The sequence below is a fragment of the Coregonus clupeaformis genome, chromosome 29 (assembly GCF_020615455.1).
Source record: "Coregonus clupeaformis isolate EN_2021a chromosome 29, ASM2061545v1, whole genome shotgun sequence".
Classification (NCBI taxonomy): Eukaryota; Metazoa; Chordata; class Actinopteri; order Salmoniformes; family Salmonidae; genus Coregonus; species Coregonus clupeaformis.
The window spans coordinates 33,749,951-33,768,806 of record NC_059220.1 but is presented as its reverse complement, the minus strand read 5'-3'; the positions used below and the strand labels follow the sequence as shown (position 1 = coordinate 33,768,806).

Genomic DNA, 18,856 nt, shown 5'->3' with positions numbered 1-18,856 from the left:
TTTGCTACAGCAGGAACATAATCCTGCAGCAACAGGAAATGTGAATTATTATGTGGATAATAATTAATGGACATTTTTGTAGGGGTTGATACATTCTTTTTAAGGGAAAATCAAGTCTGAAATACTTCAGAAGCCTTTTTAAACCTCAAAAACACTACAAGTTTTACATTTCCTGTGTTGCAGTCATAAGAGTGTCTGCTAAATTACTAAGAAGATTGCAGGAAAGTTATCCTGCAACAGGGTGATCAAATTAAGATCCTACATCTGTACTGGAGAAGATACGGGAGAAATGACACACACACAAGCTATCTGACCCGGACTAGGAGGGGTTGGAAAAAAGAAGATTTCATGGACTGTAAGGAAAATGGATCAATAAAGTACTCTTCTTTTTCTTCTGATACCAGAAACAAATGAATATGGCAGAACATGGAAGGCTATGTGGATAGCTCCCCTAAAATAAACATAGCTTTTATACAAGACTGTTGAATGAGTTTAAATGTATTTGTTGTCATGGCTTATCCATGACATATTATCATGACAAACGACTTCCAAGGAAAATCGGCTTCAATCAGCCTAAGCAAACTACACCTCTTTTCAAAAAGAAAGCCCAACAAAAGAGCTTCAATCCAATAGGGTCATTTCCTCAGCCCTGGGTTAACGCATGCTAATCTGGGGAAATAACACTGATCGAGGTTTGTGTGTGTGTGTGTGTCACACACATGCACAAATACACACAAACACACAAAGTGAGACGTGCGCACGCATGCACACACGCACACGCAAGCACACACACATCACACAGAGGAGGGAAGAGGTAGTATGAATAAAGAGAGCGAGAGAGAATAGAAAAATTGCTATAATTTAATCAGAAATGCACTTGAAAATCACCATATCTACCATTATCTTCTCCTTAGTCAATGGGAGAGGAGCGCAGGCCAATAGAGATTCATTAGACAGCCAGGTAGGTGTGTGTGTGTGTGTGCGTGCGAGTGTGTGTTTGACTATGTGTATGAAAGTATCACAGTGTGTGTGTGTCAGTATGTGTGTGTGTGTGCGCAGGCTCTCTCTGACGCCACCTCATTGGTAAGCAGGAGAGGTAGGCAAAAAAACAGGACATTCATCACACGCCAGACGAATGACAGAGGATTACTAGTTAGACAGTGTAATAAGCACCATCTAATTTCCTCTTTAGAATCAATTTATGTTTCCCAGCTTGGGATCATCATCATGGGAAAAAGCTTCCCTGCTGAGAAATTAAGGAGTCAAAAAAGCCCTTTTCTATAAGAGGTAGAAGTAGAGACAGACTGGAGTGAGGTAATGGCTTGGTGGTTTCTGATGGCTTGGTATCTTTACTTCCTCTGTCTCTGGGTGAAATAGGACTGTTGAGTTTTCCTCACAAAGTATCAGAGACAATCTGACCTGAGTAGGCCTCAAATAGCCAGACCAAGCGGTCAAGTACAAACCATGTGTTTATGGTAGCTTCATACTGTATGTTCAGTTGAGTTATACACTGTACGTACATTCACATTGCTACAGAGTACTTACCATGATTATACCTGTGTTTTGGGGAAACAGGATTTCATTGCAACACAACTGAAGTGAGAGAAAGGATGAGTAGAATATTATAAGCTGGACCTCTAAGTAGCCAGCTATGTGGTAACATTCACAACAAATGCAGTCTGTTGGAACAGTGGTCTGTGGTTGTGCTCACTTAAACCTCTAAAAAAGTCTGAATACAGAAAATGTGTGTGTGCGTGCGTGTTAGTGTGTGCGTGCATGTGTGAGTGCTCCCTAATCCAGTCAAAGCGCTGCGTCTCCTCTATGCTGTGTGTTAGTGTGTGTTAATCAGCGGTGGGGTGCTAGCTCTCCAGCAGGCTAACTGATCAGGCCTGCCTGTGGGCTCACAACAACAACAACAACAACAAACAGAAACAACAAACACACACTCCCCCAGTCACCTCTAAAACAGACAGAGTGAGAGAGAGAGAGATAGAGAGAGTGAGAGGTAGAGGAATAAACCATTCCCCTGAGCCATAGAAAACACCCACCTCAACACATATTCACAAAATGCCTTTTAACCTACACCAGGTGTTTGTTACCAAACTTTTTGGCCCACGACCCCATTTTGATATATTAATATTCTGGCGACCCCAACCATGTGAAAATAATTATGTAATTAACAGCCAATGTTTACTTTTCTATTTGGGGCTATTGCAGTCAATTGAAAAACATTTGAACAGTATTTCTGATTGTCTTCCCAACTCACCATCACATACTTTTAATGTGGGGCTATGACAGTCAATTGCAAATTAGTCTGACATAATGTATCTTATCTCATCACCACTAATGAGATGGGTGTGCTTGATGCAGGTCGTGTCGGAGATTCTCAAAGTCAGGGGGCGTGGTCGACAGCGCGCACCTCATCACTGCTGTCACATCCAACCTAGATCGATATTTGGTTTTAATGCAGACGAGAGCACTGAATTCAGCTTCACACGGATATGAGTTGGCAAAGGGTACCATGAGTTTTATGGTGCTTTCAAGACAACTGGGAACTCTGAAAAATCCAAGGTCAAATCATGACGTCTGTGATCTTCAGGTCATAAGTCGGAGCTGTAGAAAGAGGCCCGAGTTCCCGAGTTGGAATTCAGAGTTGGATGACTGCTCAAAAAAAAAATCCCAGTCAGAGCTTGTTTTGTTCCGAGTTCCCAGTTGTCTTGAACGCACTGAAGTCAGAAGTCGGACATTTCAGAGTTCCCAGTTCCTAGTTGTTTTGAAAGCGGCATTAAGGCTCAGAGGGAGACAGCAGGGTATTTATTCCCTTTGAGTCAGGAACCAAAACTCCTCCGTAGTGACCCGTGAATGCGTTGTCTGCACCATTTGGTCACGACAGCTCGATCAGCTGTTCGATTTCACTTACTAGCGTGTCAACTGAGCCAGGATCACAGTCAAGCGGATTGGGAAGTAGGCCCCAAAGTGCTCTTCCAAGCGCTGGAGGTGAGCAGTCATCACTCGTGTGGGACACTTACTGATGCTGTTTTCTGTTAGAAACATGCACAGCTGAGGGAAGGGGGCATGGTTCGCTTTTGAAAGACTCTCTCTCCAATAAGAATTATTTCCTCTGAATCCAATGATTCGGTCACTCATCTGTAGAATGTTTTTATATTTACCCTGCATGCTTGCGTTCAGTTCATTCAGTTCCCCAAATATGTCTGTTACATAGGCAAGCAGACATTTTCTTTTCATTACACAGAAAGTCACATCCATTGTGAATGACAACAGGTCCTCTCTTAATGCGGAAAATCTTTCCAACACTTCCCCACGATAACCACCAAGCCTCGGTGTGAAATAGAACATTGTCATGCTCTGATCCCATATCTCCACATAGTTTTGCGAACAGGCATGCACGCAGTGGATGTGGTTTGATGTAGTTTGCAATTGAAGTTACCTGCTGCAGTATATTGCTGAGTTCTGTGATCAGCTCTTTTGCCGCCAGTTGCTCTCACACATTCATAACTAGAGTGCAGAGGCCTGCCCGCCATTCCGCCATAGATGAAGCCCCATCTGTGTAAAAGCCCACCATTCGATCTCATGGATCCTGTTTTTTGTCAATATAGCCATGCAGCACACTGAACATCCCCTACGCCATTTCATGCTCGGGAATCGTGAGACAGAACAATATGTCCTTATGAATAGCATCCCCCAACATGTATAGCGAACAAAGGTCAATGCATGGACATCTTGGCCCTCAAAGCTAATGTCCATTTGGAGAGCATAAGCTGCAGCGTTTCTGAGTCGTTCAGTCAGAGGTTCCTCTTGATTGCTAACAATAACATACATTCTTTGTTTAACAGTGTTATCTGAAAAATCTAATCAAATCAAATTTTACATACATGTGTTTAGCAGATGTTATTGTGGGTGTAGCGAAATGCTTGTGTTTCTAGCTCCGACAGTGCAGTATATCTAACAAGTAATATCTAACAATTTCACAACATATACCCAATAAACACAAATCTAAGTACAGCAATGGAATGAAGAATATATAAATAAATATATGAACGAGCAATGTCAGAGATAGACTAAGATACAGTAGAATAGTATAGAATACAATATATACATATCAGATGAGTAATACAAGATTTGTAAACATGATTAAAGTGACTAGTGTTCCATTTATTAAAGTGGCCAGTGATTTCTAGTCTATGTCTATAGGCAGCAGCCTCTAATGTGCTAGTGATGGCTATTTAACAGTCTGATGGCCTTGAGATAGAAGCTGTTTTTCAGTCTCTCGGGGTCCCAGCTTTGATGCACCTGTACTGACCTCGCCTTCTGGATGATAGCGGGATGAACAGGCAGTGGCTCAGGTGGTTGTTGTCCTTGATGATATTTTTGGCCTTCCTGTGACATCGGGTGCTGTAGGTGTCCTGGAGGGCTGGTAGTTTGCCCCCGGTGATGCATCACCCTCTGGAGAGCCCTGCGGTTGCGGGCGGTGCAGTTGCCATACCAAGCGGTGATACACCCCGACAGGATGCGCTCAATTGTGCATCTGTAAAAGTTTGTGAGGGTTTTAGGTGCCAAGACAAATTTTTTCAGCCTCCTGAGGTTGAAGAGGCGCTGTTGCACCTTCTTCACCACACTGTCTGTGTGGGTGGACCATTTCAGTTTGTCAGTGATGTGTATGCCGATGACCTTGAAGCCTTCTCCACTGCGGCCCCATCGATGTGGATAGGGGGGTGCTCTCTCTGCTGTTTCCTGAAGTCCACTATCATCTCCTTTGTTTTGTTGACATAGAGTGAGAGGTTATTTTCCTGGCACCACACTCCCAGAGCCCTCACCTCCTCCCTGTAGGCGGTCTTGTCATTGTTGGTAATCAAGCCTACTACTGTTGTGTCGTCTGCAAACTTGATGATTGAGTTGGAGGCATGCTTGGCCATGAAGTCATGGGTGAACAGGGAGTACAGGAGGGGGCTGAGCACGCACCCTTGTGGGGCCCCAGTGTTGAGGATCAGCGAAGTGGAGATGTTGTTTCCTACCTTCACCACCTGAGGGCGGCCCGTCATGAAGTCCAGGACCCAGTTGCACAGGGCGGGGTTCAGACCCAGGGCCTCGAGCTTAATGATGAGCTTGGAGGGTTCTATGGTGTTGAATGCTGAGCTACAGTCAATGAACAGCATTCTTACATACAGTGGGGGAAAAAAGTATTTAGTCAGCCACCAATTGTGCAAGTTCTCCCACTTAAAAAGATGAGAGAGGCCTGTAATTTTCATCATAGGTACACGTCAACTATGACAGACAAATTGAGGAGAAAAAATCCAGAAAATCACATTGTAGGATTTTTTATGAATTTATTTGCAAATTATGGTGGAAAATAAGTATTTGGTCACCTACAAACAAGCAAGATTTCTGGCTCTCACAGACCTGTAACTTCTTCTTTAAGAGGCTCCTCTGTCCTCCACTCGTTACCTGTATTAATGGCACCTGTTTGAACTTGTTATCAGTATAAAAGACACCTCTCCACAACCTCAAACAGTCACACTCCAAACTCCACTATGGCCAAGACCAAAGAGCTGTCAAAGGACACCAGAAACAAAATTGTAGACCTGCACCAGGCTGGGAAGACTGAATCTGCAATAGGTAAGCAGCTTGGTTTGAAGAAATCAACTGTGGGAGCAATTATTAGGAAATGGAAGACCACTGATAATCTCCCTCGATCTGGGGCTCCATGCAAGATCTCTCCCCGTGGGGTCAAAATGATCACAAGAACGGTGAGCAAAAATCCCAGAACCACACGGGGGGACCTAGTGAATGACCTGCAGAGAGCTGGGACCAAAGTAACAAAGCCTACCATCAGTAACACACTACGCCGCCAGGACCTCAAATCCTGCAGTGCCAGACGTGTCCCCCTGCTTAAGCCAGTACATGTCCAGGCCCGTCTGAAGTTTGCTAGAGTGCATTTGGATGATCCAGAAGAGGATTGGGAGAATGTCATATGGTCAGATGAAACCAAAATATAACTTTTTGGTAAAAACTCAACTCGTCGTGTTTGGAGGACAAAGAATGCTGAGTTGCATCCAAAGATCACCATACCTACTGTGAAGTATGGGGGTGGAAACATCATGCTTTGGGGCTGTTTTTCTGCAAAGGGACCAGGACGACTGATCCGTGTAAAGGAAAGAATGAATGGGGCCATGTATCGTGAGATTTTGAGTGAAAACCTCCTTCCATCAGCAAGGGCATTGAAGATGAAACGTGGCTGGGTCTTTCAGCATGACAATGATCCCAAACACACCTCCCGGGCAACGAAGGAGTGGCTTCGTAAGAAGCATTTCAAGGTCCTGGAGTGGCCTAGCCAGTCTCCAGATCTCAACCCCATAGAAAATCTTTGGAGGGAGTTGAAAGTCCGTGTTGCCCAGCGACAGCCCCAAAACATCACTGCTCTAGAGGAGATCTGCATGGAGGAATGGGCCAAAATACCAGCAACAGTGTGTGAAAACCTTGTGAAGACTTACAGAAAACGTTTGACATGTGTCATTGCCAACAAAGTGTATATAACAAAGTATTGAGAAACTTTTGTTATTGACCAAATACTTATTTTCTACCATAATTTGCAAATAAATTCATTAAAAATCCTACAATGTGATTTTCTGGAGAAAAATAATCTAATTTTGTCTGTCATAGTTGACGTGTACCTATGATGAAAATTACAGGCCTCTCTCATCTTTTTAAGTGGGGGAACTTGCACAATTGGTGGCTGACTAAATACTTGTTTTTCCCCACTGTAGGTATTCCTCTTCCAGATGGGATAGGGCAGTGTGCAGTGTGATGGTGATTGCATCGTCTGTGGATCTATTGGGTGGTAAGCAAATTGAAGTGGGTCTAGGGTGGCAGGTAAGGTAGAGGTTATATGATCCTTGACTAGTCTCTCAAAGCACTTAATTATGACAGAAGTGAGTGCTATGGGGCGATAGTCATTTATTTCAGTTACCTTTGCTTTCTTGGGTACAGGGACAATGGTGGTCATCTTGAAGCATGTGGGGACAGCACACTGGGATAGGGAAAGATTGAATATGTCCGTAAACACACCAGCCAGCTGGTCTGCGCATGCTCTGAGGACGCGGCTAGGGATGCTGTCTGGGCTGGCAGCCTTGCGAGGGTTAACATGCTTAAATGTCTTACTCACATTGGCCACAGAGAAGGAGAGCCCACAGTCCTTGGTAGCGGGCCACGTCTGTGGCACTGTATTACCCTCAAAGCGGGCGAAGAAGGTGTTTAGCTTGTCCGGAAGCAAGACGTCGGTGTCCGCGACGGGGCTGGTTTTCCCTTTGTAGTCTGTGATTGTCTGTAGACCCTGCCACATACGTCTCGTGTCTGAGCCGTTGAATTGCGACTCCACTTTGTCCCTACACTGATGTTTTGCCTGTTTGATTGCCTTGCAGAGTTATTGATGTGAGTTTCTGCCTCCGCACACATTGTTTTCACCATATCAATTGCGGCCGGTAATATCAAAGTCTCTGCGATAGTGTGTGGGTTCATAGCGTAGTGGGCCTAGCCATTCACAGTGGGAATGATTCAAGTGCAACGGTCAAGTGTGGCCTTTTCCCATGATCTAAGGCCGCTCTCTTTAATAATTTTCCTTTAGATTTTTACAGTTAACCACATTACAACGATTTTGAGATACAAAGACGATGTTATAATATATACAATTTTTGTTACTCTGGATCCTGATCTATTTTTGATGAACATATCAAAAATATTTCAAGAGCAGCCTTTTGCCACCTTCGTAACATTGCAAAAATCAGAAACAGTTTGTCAAAAGCTAATCCATGCTTTTGTCACTTCAAGATTACACTACTGCAATGCCCTACTCTCCGGCTACCTGGATAAGGCACTAAATAAAGTTCAGCTAGGGCTAAATACGGCTGCTAGAATCTTGACTAGAACACTATTTTTCAAAGTTTTACTGCTAACCTACAAAGCATTACATGGACTTGCTCCTACCTATCTCGCCGATTTGGTCCTGCCGTACATACCTACAGTACGTGTACGCGACAGTCACAAGATGCAGGCCTTCTTATTGTTCCTAGACTTTCTAAGAAAACAGCTGGAGGCAGGGCTTTCTCCTATAGAGCTACATTTTATGGAATGGTCTACTGATCTATGTGAGAGATGCAGACTCAGTCTCAACCTTTAAGTCTTTACTGAAGACTGATCTCTTGAGTAGTTCCTATGATTGAGGGGTGTGAAAGTGAACGGCAAGGCACTGGAGTGACGAACCACCCTTGCTGTCTCTGCCTGGCCGGCTCCCCTCTGGGATTCTTTGCCTCTGACCCTATTACGGGGGCTGAGTCACTGGCTTGCTCGTGCTCTACCATGCCGTCCCTAGGAGGGGTGCATCACGACGTGCCCACCATAATTTGCAAATAAATTCATAAAAAATCCTACAATGTGATTTTCTGGATTTTTTTTTCTCCTTTTGTCTGTCATAGTTGGCGTGTACCTATGATGAAAATGACAGGCCTCTCTCATCTTTTTAAGTGGGAGAACTTGCACAATTGGTGGCTGACTAAATACTTTTTTCTCCCACTGTATATATATTTGTGGGCTATACTCTGCCTCTTCGTGGGCTATACTCTGTTGATATCCCTTTGGTGATGTGGGGGCTGTGCATTGGCAAAGTGGGTGGGGTTATATCCTGCCTGGTTGGCCCTGTCCGGGATAACTTTGGACGGGGCCACAGTGTCCCCTGACCCCCCTGTCTCAGTATCCAGTATCTATGCTGCAATAGTCTATGTGCAAGGGGGTTAGGGTCAGTCTGTCATATCTGGTGTAATTCTCCTGTCTTATCTGGTATTCTGTGTGATCTTAGGTATGCTCCCTCTAATTCTCCCATCTCTCTCTCTCTCCCCCCTCCCGAAGGACCTGAGCCCTAGGACCATGCCTCAGGACTACCTGGCCTGACGACTCCTGAATGTCCCCGTCCCCAGTCCATCTGGTCGTGCTGCTGATCCAGTTTCTGCTGTTCTGCCTGCGGCTATGGAACCCTGACCTGTTCATCGGTCGTGCTACCTTGTCCCGGACCTGCTGTTTAGACCCTCTCCCTCTTTCTTTCTTTCTTTTTTTCTTTCTTTCTTTCTTTCTTTCTTTCTTTCTTTCTTTCTTTCTTTCTTTCTTTCTTTCTTTCTTTCTTTCTTTCTTTCTTTCTTTCTTTCTTTCTTTCTTTCTTTCTTTCTTTCATTCTCTCTCTCTCTCTCAACCTCTGAATGCTTGGTTATGAAAAGCCAACTGAGCCAATTTACTCCTGAGGTGCTGACTTGCTGTACCGTCTATAACCACTGTGATTATTATTTCACCCTGCTGGTCATCTATGAACGTTTGAACATCTTGAAGAACGATCTGGCCTTAATGGCCATGTACTCTTATAATCTCCACCCAGCACAGCCAGAAGAGGACTGGCCACCCCTCAGAGCCTGGTTCCTCTCTAGGTTTCTTTCTATGTTCCAGCTCTCTGGGGTTTTAAGCCTATTTCTCAACTGGTAGCCTAATTGAAGCGCGCTTCCCATTCGCCATTCAAATGCAGGACGGCAGGCTTCATCAGCGCGTCACACACCACTTTGCAATGAGCTGGAGGCAGTATGCATTTTGAAAACATATATTCATTGTTTGAAACCTGAACATTTTACTACATATTATGAGGCATGTTTTACGTTGCTTAAAAGTAGCCTAGGCAAAGTCCGACCATATCCGTGGAGGCAATTATTTTACAACGACTTCCATATGCCATTGAAACCAGTAGCCTATTTCTCTCATGTTCTATTGTTTTTCAACTTTCTTTCATTGTCCAGTAGCCAAAGGCACAATCCTAGTCATATTAGAAACCCATAGTTGTTGCAGCTTTAGATTTCCCCTCTTTCTAAATGTCTCATTCTGACAATGGTGTTTTCCTGCTAATTGTAATATGAAACGAACATTCGGGCATAGCCTACGGTATGGTGCGCATTGCTGCACTTACAATGTGAAGAAATAATAGTTTAGCAACATTTTAAGCTAAATGTTCTGATCTGTTGCATCAGAATAATTGCTTTTTAACTTTTTTATATACAGTAGCCTAGGCCTACTGGTTGTATGAATTTGGGATCTATTGTCCCACAACTGTCCGAGAGTCTGTTTGGTATAGGCTATTTCTTTCTCGACAAGCTGATCAATAGAATAGGTAAACTTTTCTACTATGGGGGATAGTAGACTGACATAGGCTAGTGATTTTGCTGTTCGTTACTCATCTTATTGGCTGAGGAAAATTAAATGTGGAAAGTTAATCTAACATCTTGAAAGTGCGCATCGGAATTCGGTAAGAAGGACGCACTTCGTTGCATCCTTGACTTGCATGTTCTGTTAATACGAATGACCATAATCTAAGTGTGATTTCTGTCATTCTGAGCACCGTGGGTGGATACCCTAATCAGGTTACGCACCCAATGCATATGGGTCCGATACATTTCTCAAATGTTTGGTAAATTAAAATGCTGACGGTCAAATGTCCGGCGCCACATTTTCATAACGGAAACCCTGCTTGACACATCTCAACACATATGTACAGCTCAACACACACATCCCCCTAGCATTGTGTCCAGTGTCGCAGAGACACACGACATACCCTGCCCCTGCCGTCAGTGGCGGGAGACCCCGTGGCGTGCCGCCTTGTTTATCTCATTCTGGGGAAAGTGTTCTCTCATTTCCCTCGTTTTCAGGCAATTGGTGTGTGTGTGTGTGTGTGTGTGTGTGTGTGTGTGTGTGTGTGTGTGTGTGTGTGTGTGTGCGCTGCGGGGCCGTGGCTGCTGGGAACAGAGCTAATAAAAAACCCTGATCCATGAAAGGCCTTGAGCAAAGACACACTCAATTACCTAATGCCTGGGATAGGGGGGCCGGGGGGCCCAACCACACTGCTGCTGCCACAGCCCACTCATTTACGTATGCATCCCCGCAGGTGTGTGTGTGTGTGGAAGGGGGGGTTGATTTGAGAGTGGCCAGGGTGTATGTGTGGGGGGTGATTGTGTATGTGTGGGTGTGGGTGTGTGTGTGTGTGCATTTGCGCGTGAGAGAGTGCATGGATTTATTAAATTGCTGTCAAGTTTGACAAATGTGTATAGCTGAAGTTGGGAGGCTTTGTTAGACTGTGCTACATGGTAAAAGTGAGTGTTGTTTCTTAAACTGAGGCTGTGTGTGTCTTCAAATATTGCATGGACTCATATCTCAAATAACAATATAGTCAAAAAGACAGCGGGTTGCCAAAAAAAAAAGGTTGATTTCAATAATGCACAATGAATAGAGAATGATGTGAGAAGAACAGGAATTCCTAGGGGGTAAACACACACACAAAGAAAACAACATTGATACCTGTTTCCCCTGCAGGTTCTCCTGGTGTTCCTCTCTGAAGTATTTGGTCCCGTAGGGGACAGGCTGGAAGGAAGAGGAGGTGTGGAGCATCCCCTCATAACTCCTGTTCTGATGGGCCTTAGAGAACGGCTGGAACCTGGAGAGAAGGAGAGGAGATGACTGATGAAGTCTCAAGTCAACAACATCGACAATGAAGTCATGAGCTATCTATTTGATTAGCTACTATCTATAATCCAGTGCATCTTCAAAACAATATACAGTCCAATCTCTGTAAAGTCCTATCTTTAAGATAATTCCTAGATACAACATTCAGTATGGGCCTCCTCTTCGATCCCTCTATCCTTTCATCCCTCTTCCCTCCATCCCTCCCTCCATGGTGGCAGGGTCCTCTCTTCATCTCAATCCCAGTCTGATATTACATGAATGCTTGTTGGTCCTGTCTAAAGCAGGAAGTACCAGTGACTCGCTCAATACGGAAGTGGTCAGAAGACGCGGATGCTACGCTACAGGACTGTTTTGCTAGCACAGACTGGAATATGTTCCGGGATTCATCCGATGGCATTGAAGAGTATATCACCTCAGTCATCGGCTTCATAAATAAGTGCATTGATGACGTCGTCCCCACAGTGACTGTACGTACATATCCCAACCAGAAGCCATGGATTACAGGCAACATCCGCACTGAGCTGAAGGCTAGAGCTGCCGCTTTCAAGGAGCGGGACACTAATCCAGACACTTGTAAGAAATCCCGCTACGCCCTCAGACAAACCATCAAACAGGCAAAGCGTTAATACAGGATTAAGATTGAATCCTACTTCACCGGCTCTGACGCTCGTCGGATGTGGCAGGGCTCGAAAACTATTACGGACTACAAAGGGAAACCCGGCCGCGAGCTGCCCAGTGACGCAAGCCTACCAGAGGAGCAAAATGCATTTTATGCTCACTTTGAGGAAAGCAACACTGAAGCCTGCATGAGAGCACCAGCTGTTCCGGATGACTGTGTGATAATGCTCTCGGTAGCCGATGTGAGTAAGACCTTTAAACAGGTCAACATTCACAAAGCCGCGGGCCAGACGGATTACCAGGACGTGTACTCAAAGCATGCACGGACCAACTGGCAAGTGTCTTCACTGACATTTTCTCCCTGACCGAGTCTGTAATATCTACATGTTTCAAGCAGACCACCATAGTCCCTGTGCCCAAGGAAGCGAAGATAACCTGCCTAAATGATTACCGCCCCGTAACACTCACGTCGGTAGCCACTCCAATATCGCCCCAACAGATCCACAGATGACGCAATCTCAATCGCACTCCACACTGCCCTTTCCCACCTGGACAAAAGGAACACCTATGTGAGAATGCTGTTCATTGACTACAGCTCAGCGTTCAACACCATAGTGCACACAAAGCTCATCACTAAGCTAAGGACCCTGGGACTAAACACCTCCCTCTGCAACTGGATCCTGGACTTCCTTACAGGCCACCCCCAGGTGGTAAGAGTAGGCAACAACACATCTGCCACACTGATCCTCAACACTGGGGCCCCTCAGGGGTGCATGCTTAGTCCCCTCCTGTACTCCCTGTTCACCCACGACTGTGTGGCCAAACACGACTCCAACACCATCATTAAGTTTGCTGACGACACAACAGTGGTAGGCCTGATCACCGACAACGATGAGACAGCCTATAGGGAGGAGGTCAGTGTGGTGCCAGGACAACAACCTCTCCCTCAATGCAAGACAAAGGAGCTGATCATGGATTACAGGAAACGGCATGCCGAACAGGCCCCCATTAACATCGACAGGGCTGTAGTGGAGCGGGTCGAGAGTTTCAAGTTCCTTGGTGTCCACCTCACCAACAAACTATCATGGTCCAAACACACCAAGACAGTCGTGAAGAGGGCACGACAACACATTTTCCCCCTCAGGAGACTGAAAAGATTTGGCATGGGTCCCCAGATCCTCAAAAAGTTATGCAGCTGCACCATCGAGAGCATCATGACCGGTTGCATCACTGCTGGTATGGCAACTGCTCGGCATCTGACCGTAAGGCGCTACAGAGGGTAGTGTGTATCACACCATCACTACTCCCTTTCAACACACACACGTCTGATTTCCATCTACACTCCCCCACACACTCAAAGAGCCTCTCTAGCGTGTGTTGTTGCAGCCAAATGGGACTTTTTGTCTGCAGAGTTGATGACATATAACAGTTAGGAGGTGTGTGTGTGGTTGTTTTTGGGGTAGGTGTGTGTGTGGTTTGTTGTTGTTGTTTGCTGGTGTTCAGGGTAAATCGCTATTGCTGAGGAGGAATGCCAGCTGTTAATTACCGTAAGGTTGATTTAGTAAATTACACCCCAGACACGTTGCTTGGGGGAAGATTTATCCTGTGCACTGTGTGTGTATGTGTGTGTGTGGTGGTGGTGGTGGGGGGGGTCAACTTGAGTACATCACTAAACAAATAAACAAACAAACAAAAAAAGCTACCTAGGCACTACCCAGCTAGCACATAACGTTCTGAGAATCATTTGTTTTTTAGGTGGGAATTTCAGGACTTCAGCATATCGTTTCCTACAGGTTTCCTCATGGTTCTATTTAAAGTAATGTTCTCAGAACGTTCACAGAACTTTAAGAAACAATGTTCTTCTGTGGGAATTTCAGTACTTCAACATAACGTTTTCTGCAGGTTTCCTCATGGTTCTATTTAAAGTCATGTTCTCAGAACATTAAGAAAACTTTCCATAAAAACCACAAGAAAATATTAGTAACGTTCAAAGAACGTTCAAATAATATTATTTAGAAAAATACACATTCTGTTCTCAGCGCCAACTAAACTCTCTATAGCCTCTATCTTGTTAAGTTTGTTCAGGTGTGTTGGCCTGAGTGCTTGTTTCCTTTGCAATGGGGTCTGTTTGAATCGACTAAAATGAACAGCTTTGTATGAGTAAAAGAAAAGAAAATGGCATGCTAGCTCCATCCTTTACAAACTCTCGGTCTCACGTCAGAATTAGATGTTCATCCCTGTGTCTCAAACGTCAAATGTCGAAGTTGTTCCAAACATCAAAGTGTTTAAGGTTAAGTTTAGGCATTAACTCCGATTTTTTTTAAGGTTAGGCATTAACTCCGAATGGTTAAGGTAAGGGTTAAGGTTTGGGATACGCTTAAAAATATATATATTTTAAAACGTTCTATAGCTGGATTTGAACATGCGACCTTTGGAATCAGAGGCAGATGCTTACGCCCATCCTCCATCCCCGTCCAAAACGCCCTAGCAAAACCGAAACCTACTTGAAGGTAACAGCACTCACTGTTGCCCCTAGTGGCCGGTTTCCACGTCATCAGACATGGATGGATGCCAAATACTGACTTGTATTACGGGTGACCTGCCTGCCATTCTGGTGGCGCAGTGTACATGTTCAAATAAACCTATAATTTCAGTTCTCAGAACGTTAATAAAACCTCCCACAAAAATGTTCAGGGAATCGTAGTAGAATGTTCTCAGAAGCTCCTTGCAACCTAAAAATGTACGTCCCCAGAACAGGCAAAATGATCACTTCCGTTCTCAGAACGTTTAAAAACGTTCCGTTTTACCGGTTAGGAAACGTATGGTTTCGTTCCCAGAACCAATGGGAAACCAAATTCTTACGTTCCCACAACTGTCAAGGAACCAAATGTGCTAGCTGGGTTTGTATTAATACACTGATCAATAGATACGCTTTCCAGATTTAGTTTTTTTGAGTTGGCGTATGTATAGTACTTCCACTTATATTAACATCTCAGTCTGTGTGGATATTGTGTGGTGTTGTGTTTGCCAATACTATAATGCATATAGCAAATAAATAATCAGCATCTATCATTAGTGTGACATATTCAAGAGCTAGTAAACGTATTTCCTACTATACATATTTATAGAGAAACAAGGAAGAGAGAGGGACGACTACACCACACAAGGTGGCATGACAAGCCTGGAATTGGTCCGTTTAAGCGATGGTCCTGCATGGCTCCCACGCGCGAGCACACACACCCGCAACCCCCCCGTCTACACACAAACACAAACACAGCCGAGGCGGCACAGACACTGTGGCCACCAGAGACCCTACAAGACAGATTACCCAGCAGTCCTAGCTAATGTGCACATGGGAGGGACATCAGCGGCATGATATTAATGTGGCCCCAATGTCCCAGGTTGCACTGGGCCTGGGCACGCCTCGCCTTGCCGGCTGGTTCCACTCACGGCTCTCATTGCCTCTCGATTGCCTTTTAATAGGCTAGTTTTTATTCATTCAGGGCTATTAAGGAAAGTTTGACTCCTCACCGGGGATCTTTGGGCTGAGGCCGAGCGGCCGGGCCCGGTGACAACACACACATACACATTTACACACACACAGGCACGCATTCACACACACATGGGCATACGTGCACACACACACACACACAGACGCTGCCACCAAAAACCGTCAGGAGAGGAGATGGGGAGGATATGAGAGAGAGAGAGAGAGAGAGAGAGAGAGAGAGAGAGAGAGAGAGAGAGAGAGAGAGAGAGAGAGAGAGAGAGAGAGAGAGAGAGAGAGAGAGAGAGAGAGATAGTGAGAGAGAGATAGTGAGAGAGAGAGAGTGAGAGAGAGAGAGAGAGAGAGAGAGTGAGAGAGAGAGAGAGAGAGAGAGAGAGAGAGAGAGAGAGAGAGAGAGAGAGAGAGAGAGAGAGAGAGAGAGAGAGAGAGAGAGAGAGAGAGAGAGAGAGAGAGAGAGAGAGAGAGAGAGAGAGAGAGAGAGAGAGAGAGAGAGAGAGAGAGAGAGAGAGGGGAACAGGGGGAGGTTGTTAAGTTGATCAGTCTCCTGTGTCCGTGTGTGACTACATAAGCTGTGCTGTTTCAGTCAACTGAGACAGACGTGTGTGTGTGCGTGTGTGTCTGTGTGTGTGTGTGTGTGTATGTGTGTGTGTTTGTGAGTGCGTGCAAACTGTGTTGTTTCAGTCAACTGAGACTGATAATCTGCCTGTTAAACCTGTACTCTCAGATACATTAGGCTGTGTGTGTGGCCAGGGTATGGAAGGACTGCACTGCTTTCTTTCCAACATCCCCAGTCTCTTTGTCTTCTCTGGGCCTAGGCAGAGCTCACTTGTCCTGTACTATAGCTTGTATACAGTAATCTTCATTTGGTAACATCCTGTTCAATAAGTGGCCATATGTATATACTCCCATCATAGCATGTTGTGAGGACAATGACCCACTAGCATTAGTGAAACTTAGGTTAGCGTTTTTCATCATGAATCTTGTTCTGGAGGCAGCTCTGCAGAGTGGTCACTAACTGGCACAGCCACAAAGTCTGATTTTAAACCTAACCCTAACCTTAACCACACTGCTAACAATAATGCCCAACCCTAACGTTAAATTAAGACTAAAAAGCACATTTTTGTTTTCATGAATTTTTACAATATAGCCAATTTTGACTTTGCAGCCGGCCTATTTAAGGGGAAATTGCTAAATTCTGCCTCCAGGACATGACTCATGAAAATAAACATCAACCTGCAAGTGAAACAACCAGCCACTGTGTTACAGTACCTCTATTCAACCTATACAGACCTACAGTACTGTAACAGTGTTCTCTTCAGATGTGAAGTTGTCACCTCAGCCATAAGAAGCCCCTCTCCACTTTAACTGTTTAATCCCCCCAAAAACCATCATCATCACGCTACACTGGAGTGTCTGATAACTCATTAGGGACACATTCAACTGGAGAGGGAGAGAGAGTCGGGGAGACAAGGAGGGGAAGGAGGGGACGGAGGCAAGTTCAGTGTGGTCCCTTGAAACGTCTAGTTGAAATGAGTGTGTGTGTGTGTGTTGGCGGCTGGTGGATCAAACAGGGAGTTAATGGTGTCGCTCTGTGCCCACGAACAGACGCACACACACAGACAGATACACACGCACGCTCGCACACACATACCGAGAATAATCGGATTCCCAGCTTAACTATCTGTGGTGTTTCTGTGTGTGTAGGTTCATGCATGCGTGTGTGCTGTGGTAATGGGGTTGGTGTGTAGTGTTTAAACTGCGAGAGCAGGCCAGTCTGAATATAATACAGTGAGCTGGTAATTAAACTACACACAAGGCTTTTTAAACAGAGATGGTGGAGTTAAATAACCACTGTAGTCTAAAGTGGGGTGAAGATAATCCCATGTTATACTGTGATAATGTTCTGTTGTGGAAGGAATGTGTTCTGATGCTTTAGAGGCTATAGTGCTGCTGTTGTACTGTCAGTTGGCCCAAATGGTTCAGGTGTGAGCTACACACACCCGCACACACACACCCGCACACACACAGGTGGTGGATCAATTATTCACACACACTGTAAAGCCCTTTTTTAAGTGATGAAAAGCAGCATATAACTGCTATCCATAAGGACAAAGGTTGCATCTGTGTTTGTGCATGTGTGTGTATGTACTTACATGGTCTCCATGGTGCGGTTCCTCCATTCCTCAGAGCGTAGCTGGTCCTGGGCCTGCTCCAGGTCAGTGATGGAGGTCTGGACTCTCAGAGAAGGCTCGAGACCACGCTGTCTCTGAGCCCACACCTCCGCTGGCTCACGGAACGGACCCTAACACACAGGAGAAAGATGGGGAAACCATTATACACAAACTAGCGTGCATGACCCACACATTCCCAACATTGAAAACATTTTCCATTGTTCAAATATGCTGTAATGTAAGTCAGAAGCCCTACAGTGATCTTTCGGTGTTCATCTGTCAGATATCATGTCTTAATCAGAGACACTTTCTCTCTAGTCTCTCTCTCAGCTCTCTCTCATTTTCTCTCCATCTTTCTCCATCTCTATGTCTCTCTCTTTTCCTCTTTCTCTCTCTCCAACTCTTTTTATCATTTTCTCTCTCTCTTCTCTCTATCTCTCCTCCCCACAGGTAGTCATGGCTTAGCAGTAAATCCACAGCCAATTTAGTATAATTCCTTCATCTAATTTAGTAACTTTCCTTAGTCTTGGTCTATTTCAGTAACTTTCTTTAGTTACTAAAGTTTAGTAACTTTCCTTTGTTTAGTAACTTTCCTTAGTCTACAGTACCTTTCCTTATTTTAGTAACTTTCCTTAGTCTACAGTACCTTTCCTTAGTTTAGTAACTTTCCTTAGTCTACAGTAACTTTCCTTAGTTTAGTAACTTTCCTTAGTCTACAGTAACTTTCCTTAGTTTAGTAACTTTCCTTAGTCTACAGTAACTTTCCTTAGTTTAGTAACTTTCCTTAGTTTAGTAACTTTCCTTAGTCTACAGTAACTTTCCTTAGTTTAGTAACTTTCCTTAGTCTACAGTACCTTTCCTTATTTTAGTAACTTTCCTTAGTCTACAGTAACTTTCCTTAGTCTACAGAAACTTTCCTTAGTTTAGTAACTTTCCTTAGTCTACAGTAACTTTCCTTAGTTTAGTAACTTTCCTTAGTCTACAGTAACTTTCCTTAATTTAG

At 44.6% G+C, this 18,856-nt stretch overlaps 1 protein-coding gene across 1 annotated transcript in view; it reads right to left on the bottom strand.

Moving 5' to 3' along the window:
• The window catches only part of spata17 (spermatogenesis associated 17), a 53,488-nt gene that overhangs the window by 15,123 nt on the left and 19,509 nt on the right, over nt 1–18,856 (bottom strand). The window contains exons 8-9 of the mRNA XM_041854343.2: nt 17,836–17,984; nt 11,392–11,527 (exon numbers count right to left, since the gene is read on the bottom strand). Coding sequence (XP_041710277.1) covers nt 11,392–11,527; nt 17,836–17,984 — 285 coding nt within the window. The remainder of the gene's footprint in view (nt 1–11,391; nt 11,528–17,835; nt 17,985–18,856) is intronic.